At 34.8% G+C, this 10610-nt stretch overlaps 1 protein-coding gene across 5 annotated transcripts; it reads left to right on the forward strand.

Annotated features, from left to right (window-relative positions):
* The first annotated feature begins 253 nt into the window (after positions 1-253).
* On the forward strand, positions 254-9197 carry LOC104593561 (DHHC-type zinc finger family protein). 5 transcript variants are annotated; one of them, XM_088890990.1, is made up of 6 exons: positions 254-706; positions 2910-3089; positions 4391-4699; positions 5376-5603; positions 6916-7394; positions 8436-8585. In XM_088890990.1, the coding sequence occupies exons 1-5, from the start codon at positions 641-643 to the stop codon at positions 7390-7392; spliced, it is 1260 nt and encodes a 419-aa protein (XP_088747116.1). In that variant the 5' UTR covers positions 254-640; the 3' UTR covers positions 7393-7394; positions 8436-8585. The 5 variants fall into 5 exon arrangements, with proteins under 5 accessions (XP_088747116.1, XP_088747114.1, XP_088747115.1 ...); XM_088890988.1 differs by lacking the exon at positions 8436-8585 and adding an exon at positions 7934-8326; XM_088890989.1 differs by lacking the exon at positions 8436-8585 and adding an exon at positions 7943-8325.
* Positions 9198-10610: the final 1413 nt, after the last annotated feature.

Genomic DNA, 10610 nt, shown 5'->3' on the forward strand with positions numbered 1-10610 from the left:
CTCTACCAACTTATCTAATACCGCACATTGCACCATGCTGGATCCACCATAAAAGTGGAACCTGATGTACGGTGTAAGATCATGTTGGTAAGAGTTGGAACGAGTTTAGTTGGCAGGTGATCCGGACTCGATACTGTGGTATCTGCTAATGAACGATAATCTCTTAGGACAAGAAAAGTTAGTTTCCCCCGAAAAATCCGCGGGAAATTGAACCAGCGGAGCCGGAGGCAACCGTTTCAACATAGGACGGAGATAGAGGGAGGGAGGGAGAGCTCTGTTTTAGAGAGAGAAAGAGGCTGTGGAGGTTTTGGGATAGGGGTGTTAGAGAGGGAGGGAGGAGAGAGAATGTGATGAAAGAGTATATTCTTTGTCTAACCTGTTAGAGAATGATGAGCAGGGGTAGCTGGTTTTGATCCCAACAGAGAGAAAGCGGAAACCTCCTTCCCCTGCTTCATCGTCCCTGTCGACCTATCCCAATTACGTTACTTAGAGAAACAGAATAAATAAAACAAAGATCTGGGTTTCATAATGCTACGTTGGTTGTAACGAAGGCTATCAATCATCTCTACGAGAAAAGGTAGCAGATGTTTAAGAAGGAAGCACAGGTCTTACGAGTAAATATCAAAATACAAATTGGGGAATGTCTTCAAAAGATATGGCCCCAAAGAAGCCCAAGAGGCTCTACCAAGCATGGAAGGGAAGCAACGTAAGTTTTCATTTTCCTTTTTCTTTTCTTTTTTTGTTCTGTTCGACAGATGGAAGTTCATCTCATTTGAATTCTCATCTACGAAGAATGTGCTTGTTTGATCGTTAGATCAATTGGGTTGTGATTGATGAACTCCGAAAGGAACAAATATGTGGGCATTACATTTACGAAAAGGGTGATGACTTGTTTAATTTTGGTTGCTGCATGGGTTGGATCGATCATTTTGTTTCGCCTAAAAGAAAGTGAATTTGGAAATTTTGATTTTGATTTTTTTTTTCTTGTAGATTTTGTGAAGATGATGTTGCTGATCATTTGCTGGTAGAGACGTGCTTATTTGATAAGAAAATTAGTCGCTTTTTTGTGTTTTTTTTTTGTTTCCTGTTTTTCTCCAAAGGAGGTTTGAAGAGCAAGCAATGCAATGCTTTTTTTTTTTTACTTGGATTCTTAATGTTTCATGAGTTTTTGTCATGGAACCAATGGTTTTTGGGTTGCTTATCTGAACTAATTCACGTTTATTGGATTTTTTTTTTCATTTTTATTGCTTTATTGTCACTGGTCCAATGGAACAAATTGAAATTAGAAGTAAATAACTGAGTTTGTATTTTTTTCTTTCATTTTATCCTTTCTTTTCTAATAATTTATATTATTGTATCGTTCACTTGGCATGATTTGAATTTACATATTTGATGAGGAAAAAGTGAGCTTTATTGGCAAATTATTTTTTCCTGTTTGCAATTGAAGTTGGTGGGGGACAGTATGGGTGATTGGGTTTATATTCTCTTCTTTTCGGTTCTATTTATCCATGGTTTGGGAATCTTTTTTTGGTAAATAACCAAATTTCATTAATTATCAAAACAAAATCAAACACCAAAAACACAGTCCTAGAGGGCTCCAAATACAAAAACAGTGAGAGACATAATAGACTAAACAACAGCCCCTCCAATGGCAACCCCAAACATCAACAACCTATAGCTACCCTATAGTACACACACTAAAACAGCAGCATAGTACTACAACCAACAAACAAATCACAACCAAGAATAGACACAAAACTAGTCCCAAACAACACTTATTAGCACAACCAGGATCTCATAACATAATCACAAAGACCCTGGTCATACTTTGCCACTTCAAGCTTCTGGCCTTTCAGCTGTATCTCTTGAACTATTCAGCACCTACAAAGTTTGCTTTACCCCATAGGTCACCAAACAGCTGAGTATTTCTTGCCTTCCATACATGATAATCAGTGGTGCAGAAAGCAAGGTGAGAGAGAATAGCTGCCAAACAGTTGCATTGAAACAACCCTTGAGTCTAAATAATCTCTGGCACCGGCACCATCTCCCATATTCTTCTAGTTCTAGTATAATCACAATAAAAAAACAGATGACCAAGGTTTCAATAGCTTGGTTGCAGATTGTCATTGTTTAGTATGATAATAAGAAATTTAATTGGGATTGGGATAAATGATACAAGCTTGTTTTATTAGAAAATCAAATTTTCTAGTTAGAGTTTCCTAAAATTCATGATTTTCCAGTAACCTAGTATTATTTTAAGTGGAGGGTTTTGAATTCGAAGCAATATATATCTAAGAGAAATCTAAACAATATATATCTAAGTTTCTTAAACCCTGAAGGAGAACTTGTACATAGTGATTCATGTTTGAATAGAATGTGGTGTAGTTAATGGCCATTTAATTGTTCTTATATTAGTAGATGGGTGATGGATTTTGAAATTGATATTAAAGTCTCTCCTACATTATATGGAAGCAAGGGCCCCAGACTATAGAGCAAAAAATACCATGAAGTAGAAGAAAATGTTCAAAATGTTCTCTCCTTCCCCTCACTGTACTCCTCTCTTACATCTTGGTGTTTGCTTCAATGGGTTAGGAGTAAGGAGATCTTGGATGATGATATAGTAATTTTATTATATTTTTTATATTATTTGGGTGCCCTAATATTCCTGGCATGACATTCTGTGGAAGCTACATTTTGATTTACAGAATTGTGAGGGACTTTTTTTTTTTTTTTTTTTGTTCAATACTCCAGCTTCTGCAACAGTAATAAAGTGATGAATATTCTTGAAATATATTTTGGACACTTGGTAATAGAACCTTGATAGTCTAATTATTTTATATACTCCACATGCATGAAACACTATTAACTAATGAAGCTTTGTGTGTGTGTGTGTGTTTGTTTGTTGACAGAATTTTTTTTGTGGTGGGAGAATGATCTTTGGTCCCGATGTTTCATCGCTGTTTCTATCCACATTCCTAATAGGCGGACCCGCCCTAACATTTTGCATACAAAGTTTTGCAAAAGCAAAAGTCCCAGAACAATTTCTTGGGTATCCTATACCAACTGTGGGATTGATTGTAACAATATTGGTTAGTATATCTTTCTTTACCTTTATTTTTTTTATTATCTCTATTTTAAGGATCATCAGTGTATTCTCAATTTCAATGAATCTCCATAGTTCCAGTTTACTCCCTATTTTACTTTGGGATGAACTATTGTAACTCTTTATTTGATTCATCAATATTCAGTTCAATGCCATTCCTCATACATCCATATATTCTAGTTGATTTAGCCACTCTGAAATTAGGCAAACCTCAAAAGGCTGTGCTGATCAGAAACACTGCCTAATTAATAGTTTCTTAAGGGTGATAGAAATGACAAATATCTTCTAGTAACACTTTTCATAGAATATGCTAATTCTTGACTGGGATTATTGAACTGATGAGTTTATATATCGAGCAATTTTAATGCATTAGTTTTACATAGTCTAAATTGAGATGTCCTGGGGAATGAATGGCACATGGGGAGGGTTGAAGTTTGCACAATGCATTATAGACAACACAGCAGAAAATATTATTTTTGGGGATTTTGACTAGCATGCAGAATTATCACTATATGCTTTATGAAATCTATTAAGAATAAACTAATATTTCTGAATGGTCCTAATAACTATTAGAGTTTAGAGAAGATTGCAAGTTCAGGAAAGATAGCACAAATTTAATTTGGAAGTAAAAGAAGTAGCTTATGTCATCTAACTGTAAATATTTCTATCCTCTTCCCACTTAAGTCTTATACTAGCCATTTTTCATCAGTTTTGCTATCTTCTCTTAGAGGTTAGGTCCATATGAAATCCACTCCCTTGGTTAGCCAGAACCTGCATTGGGTAATAGCCTTTTTCTCTGGAGTGCAAAATATATTTTCTAGTATTGGGTTTCTACTTCATTGGATGCTTCTGGTGTTAGTGGTGTATTGTGTCTCCGATTCAGAGGTTTAGTATTTATGTTGGCACCATATGCATTTTTAAACATTGAAAGACCTGTTAACATTTGAATTATAAGGTTGCTCTGTGCCATTTATATATCTCTAAGGTATCATTTCTTGACCTGACATAAATATGCCTGCTCTTTCTGGATTTAAATTGAGAGTTTCTCACCACGGCCCAAACTTGATTACACCTAATCTCTACCCAACTCAATTTTGTAACAGAGTGGTTGAGATGCCTATTTTAAGTTTAGGTTGCAGAATCAGTACACATCTTTTTTTTAATGATGGGAGGTTGTTTTTCCTACCTGTTCAAATCCATCTTTGAATGCTTTATGCTAACGTGAGTTCTCTTCAATTATATTTGGCACATTGCTGGTTAACTCTGACTCTTTGATGAATCATGCAGGATTTGACATTTCTTTTCTTGACATCGGGTAGAGATCCAGGTATAGTCCCCAGGAATGCACGACCTCCAGAATCAGAAGAATCTTATCATATGTCTACCTCATCTATGGAATGGGTGAATGGAAGACTTCCTCAATTAAGATTACCCCGTACAAAGGATGTGATAATAAATGGTCACATAGTAAAAGTGAAGTTTTGTGATACTTGTTTGCTTTATCGTCCACCTCGTGCTTCTCATTGCTCAATCTGCAACAATTGTGTACAGAGGTTTGATCACCACTGTCCATGGGTTGGTCAGTGTATCGGAGTGGTAAGTTGTTCTAATGTAGTCTTGTTTAAGGATTAGGACAACTTTTGAAGATCATTTAATATTAACTGTTATAAAATGGAGACTACACACTTTTTATTTTAGTAATAAGGTCAGTCCAACCTTTGAATTTTACCTTTGTTCATTTTCTTTATGCTGACCATCTAAAAACAAGCAATCTAGTTGATAATGCAACCTGTTTCTGGATAATAAGTTTTCTGTGTAAGGTCCTTTACTTGCAAAATTCTAAGTTATGATCATGCATCAGTTTTAAGGTATACATCTGATTTTACAACATGATGCTGGTATGCCATACTCATCATTATTGCCATAGGTCTGGAAATTCTGATACAACATAATGCTGGTGTAATCCGATTTTACAACAAGATGCTGGAAATTCTTGGTCAAGCATGGCCTTCTAGAAGAGACAGGAGACATGATGGATTTGATCAGATAGTGGGATGGTATCTGTTAGGTTTGGTTAAGTTTTGACCAAGAATCTCCCTGAAAAGATTTCTTAAATTTCCATTATACAAAATTTGTATGAAAATTTCATTTCCATACCATACTTAATAGTATGTATAAATTTGGATTTCCAGTTCCGCTGAACAGAACTGTTAAGCTTGTTCTTTCTTTTTGCTTGAAACTAACTAGCTTCTCCATGTCAATCTGGTTGCAGCGTAACTATAGGTTTTTCTACATGTTTATTTCATCATCCACCTTCTTGTGCATGTATGTCTTTGTATTTTCCTGGGTCAATCTTCTTAAACAAAGGAATGGGCGGTCACTGTGGAAGACTATGTCAAATGAGGTTCTGTCAGTTATTCTCATAGTCTACTGCTTCATAGCAATCTGGTTTGTTGGTGGGCTAACAATGTTCCATTTCTATCTGATTTGCACAAACCAGGTGATCTTCTTTCTCCTAAGATGTAAATCTTGATTCTGGAAGTGGTGAAAATTTAAATATTTTCTGCTGAAAAGAGAAATAATGATATATTGTTCTCATCATTTTATTTGATTTTTTAATTCTCAAACCCACCATCAACACTCTCTGTAGAGCTAACTGGAACTTAATTTTCCTATCCTTATATGTTGAACATGGTTGACTCATCAAAATTTATGAATCAAGGTTTTAACCGATTCATACTATTATTAAATTCATTTAAGATTGCTTTGCATTGTTCAGGATATTTGATCTTTCTTCTTGCTTTGGATTTTAGGAAATGCAGTCATATCCATGTTTTGCTGACTAGTGTCTTTGTCTGGACAAAACTGCTCTGAAGTGTCCATATTATAGTTTTGGTCCAGACAGCAAGTCTCAAATCTGGGTATTTTGACAATTATAGAATCATCAGGATGACTCATATCAATTGGAGTAATTACAATGGTTTACCTTTCAGGATTGTTCTAGTCATTCTTATGTTTTCTACCATGAGATAGGATTTGCAGACATGGCTAAACATATAGATGCTGATCCTTGAAACTGGAATGCAACTCCTTCATTTCTCAAAATGCAGGACATGAATAAATAAATAACCATCCCAGTATTCTTATACTATCTTTTAATTCTAGTTTTAAATTTATGTCCTTCCACTTATACGTCGTGCTCAATGTCATAGAATTTATATTATTTGCGAATTTTCTTATAAATGCACCATTCACTAGGCTAGTATTAACATGACAAATTGACAATATGAAATAAGATTGTACCCATGTTTGGACAGAAACTTATATACTAGAAGTATTCTTGAAGTATCTGTAATTGATAAATAGAATTAAAAAAAAAACAAAATGAGAATAGATCTATTATTGGACTGTTATTTTGAGTACCTCCATTTTCTTATCTTTCCCTTTTTCTTTTTGATGGTTTGGGGGGGGGATGATGAGACATTGCAAAAGGTGCAAACTAGTTTTATTAAAAATTTATATGCAAAATCAATTGCTGCAACAAGGTAAAAAGTGCCCTCTTGCATGGTCTGTAAGACTGTAACCTCAAAAGGATACCCCTAATTAATAATTAGAAGAAGCAGTTGATACTTGATAGTCACCGCCACAAACTCATATTTGTCCATTATTATCGTTGGTTTTATGAAAGATCAATTAGAAAGAATACAGTTCATATGCTTTTACATTGTATCATCTATAGCTCTAGTATTTTCTGTAACCCATGGTTTTTAAAACCTAATTTGCCTAATGTGATGAACCTTTCTTTTCTACAGACAACTTATGAGAACTTTCGGTACCGCTATGATAAGAAGGAGAACCCATATAATAAAGGGATGGCGAGGAACATTAGAGAACTATTTTTCTCAAAAATACCACCTTCGTTGAATGATTTCCGTTCATGGGTGGTGGAGGATGATCAGGAAGAAGCAGAATCTATTGCTTCAAAGAGGGGTGGAAGCATCATTAATCGAAAAGAAAAAGTTGACCTAGAAATGAGAAGTAAACTTGCAGAGGATGGGAGTATTTCACTTCCTGGAATACTACAGAATCTGGATTACAATGGTATTGAAAGTAACTTGAAGAATAAGGATGCAAAAGAAGGTATTGTATTTGATCCGTTTTTCTTTCCTGTGGATCAAGAACAGCGAGATCCTGGATGGAACTCTACTGGTGGAGCTAAGACTCTTACAGATGAAAGGAATGTACAAAAGAGTTCCCTTCCAACCGAAACACTGGTTGTTCATGCATAGAGGTAATTCAATTTCTGTATTTCCATTACATGTAACTAGACAGATAAATTAACTAATTGAATTGCTAGTTCTTTATAATGACATATAACTAGAGATATTTTATTCATAAAATAACTAGAGATATTTTGAGCCATACTGTTTTTTTCCCATATTGGTGACCATGGGTTGAGAACTCTGAAATAGACTAGCAACTCAATTAGTTGATTACATGTAATTCAAATTATCAATATGTTAAGAAGCTTTACTTACACTAATGTATTTAAAGAAACACATGAATTGGTAATTGGCAAAATGTAATGGAAATTATGGAATGTTCAAGAAATTTGTGCTAGTCAAGTTATCTAATGAGAATCCTAAATAATTTGACTGAGTTGGCAAGATGATGTTTGGCCAGACTGGCCAGTTCACATCTTAAGCCTACCAGAACTCTATTCTAGTTAAACTGATTCAGACATGCATTTCGTTCACGAGTTGAGTTTGTAAACAAAGAAAATATTAAAGTGACAAAATTTCTATTAATTGTTGAAAGGTTTGATTTTAGAGCTTTCAGGGTCTGTTTGGGAGGATTGAAACTTGGATTGATCTGTTTTCACCGAGCTGCTTTGGAGAAGCCATTAAAAGAAGCTTCAGCAGAAAACACTATTTCTGTCCAAAAGACAGATATGTTGGACTGTCTGGAGTTCACACCAAACTTGGTTTATGGGCTGTCCAGATGCAGATGGGGCCCATCTCACAAAGCCAGAAGTCACTACCTGAAAGCCCTCCCAAATGGGCACTATGATTTAAAGCTATGCCATGCAACTTAATTTGTAAGGAGTTAACATGCAGAAACTAGATTTTAGAGTCTTAGTTACTCTATCTCCATGTCATATAATTATGGCATTCTTAAATTTAAATTAGCATTTGGCAGTACCATATGTTTTTTTTTTTTGATCTGTATGCCCTTGACCTTGTATCGTTGTTTGACAACAAGACAAACAGGGATTTTACATGATTTATGATTGTTAAGGAGAAAAAGTATAGCAGTCTAGTTGTTTTCTCAGATTTGCAACTAAATTGTTGTATTGGCTGAAAGCTTGGAATTTGGAAGTCAAAATCTTAGCTACCAGGGCTGTACCTGCCTATGAACCGTGGATCAGTTTATAATTGGTGAGCCTTGGATATATCTTGTCAGAATCAGACTACTGTGACAAGGATATAGAACCACACATCCTTCAAATCTAATTCCAAATTTTAGAATTGTAACCTGATTATATAGTAATTGTGGATATGTTTTGTTGACAGGTTCAGTATTTTTGTCATAATTATTTGACTGATTGCAATCATTCTTGTATTTTGAACAGTGGGTGTCATCAAATTCTTCTTTCAACAGATCCAGTGACAAAATATTCATTAATGCAGGGTAAATTGTCATGTGGGTTTTCCAGATTCATCAGATGACAGTTATTCGGTGGCTTGGAGAGGCTATTGGTTTAGTTCTAAAAGTGTAGGGGCTGAACTCAAGCTTAGTGATGTAATTTACTGAATAGAAAGGCAGACACAATAATTGAAGTCATTCTTCTATTCACTGTAAAGTGTTTAAAGTCTCATTAATTGGAATTAGTAAACTTGGCACACAGAATGCAGAGTAATGCCAGAGCCAGCAATAGAACAAAGGTGCTGTTCTGGAAGTAAAATGGTCATAGGTTGTGGTTTTGCTCCTTTTTCTGGACCCAAACTGTACTTTCCTCTCCTTTTTGTAAAATATCTAGAGAAAAATGGTCATGATAAGATGAGAATGGGTAGAATCATTTTTGAAACAGGAATATTGGTATTTTCTATACATGTTTTATACAGAATATGTGGTAAATGTTCAAGCAGAAGAGGGCATATAAACACTATTTTCACTATTCCAGATAATTTTCCCCTTCCCCCTTGGGACAATTGTTAATCGTGATTATTTGTTCTAGTTGATAAAGTAAACATTGAAACACTAATCAAGGTCATGTAAAGAATTCTAGTACATTGAAAAGAAGCACTAGTTAATTTTTTGTTTTCTTTAAAGATGCTTCTATAAAAATCTTAAGAAAGGGAGAGAGTTTTTTATTAGGGTTTGACTATGATACTGGAAAGACGTGATATCAGTAAAATTTATAACCAATCAACTGATTATAAAATTGTTAATCATAATAATTTTCACCTTTCCCCTTTGTGAATTCCATTGACCGACTATCCCCCTCTCAAAATCCAAAAAACGAACCCTCAATTTCTTAAAACTGGACCAGACCGGTTGACCCAGGAACCGCTCATGGCACCTTGCAGTCATCCATCTAATCTCTTGTAAAGTCATTTTGGATGAGGATAATCATATGTTAATAGTAATTCCTTTGATGAACTTACCATGAAAAATAGGCATGGTTTGGGTTTTCTCTTCAGGCCTAGCCCAAGCTCAGGCCCACATCAGCCTTGGGCCTGGCCCAACACTTCAGGCCCATACCATAATATATAAAAGATTGAGCCACGTCATGTAGCCTTTTTTGCTCCAAAATCTTCATTCGATTTTTTTTTCTTTCTTTTGATTTTTTTTTATTTTTTATTCTTTGAAAAATGATTTAGCATGTGCCACATGTAAACCTGTCTTAAATATTTCCAACTCAATTACCTAAAAGTAGAAGCCCAAATCTCCCGCAAGCAAAAACTTGGCACACATGACATCCAGATGCACATTGGAAACATCTCCTGTACATGTTTGTTAAATTCATGGGGATGTTCCAGAATTTCATCACTTAAAGGTAATCTCTCTCTCCTCCTATTATATCTCTCTATGATAAACCTACCTTGATTAAAGTCCAGATCTCTTGCCAAGAAATTACATTCCAAACATCCTTTAAACATCATGACACCACACATCTCACCATGAGAATGGGACCCACAATAACAGTAGGACCCACCATGTATGAGAAGTGTGGTGTCGGATCATGTTGGAAGGGTGTTACTAATCATGAAAATAGAATAGAAAATTGAAAGTTGCCCAAAAATGAGAGAATCTTTTACTTTCAAGTTACATAAATCAACACATAATATATAATAAAAACTCAAAAATAGATAAAAATAAAAAATATAAAAAACACAAAAACTTGTGCATATTTCTAATATTATATATTTACCATATTAAACATAAATAAATATGTTAACTAAGAAGTATTTTTGTTAACAATGAAAGCGAAATATAAAAATCC

The sequence above is a fragment of the Nelumbo nucifera genome, chromosome 7 (genome assembly GCF_055504915.1).
Source record: "Nelumbo nucifera cultivar China Antique chromosome 7, China Antique-T2T, whole genome shotgun sequence".
NCBI lineage: Eukaryota > Viridiplantae > Streptophyta > Magnoliopsida > Proteales > Nelumbonaceae > Nelumbo > Nelumbo nucifera.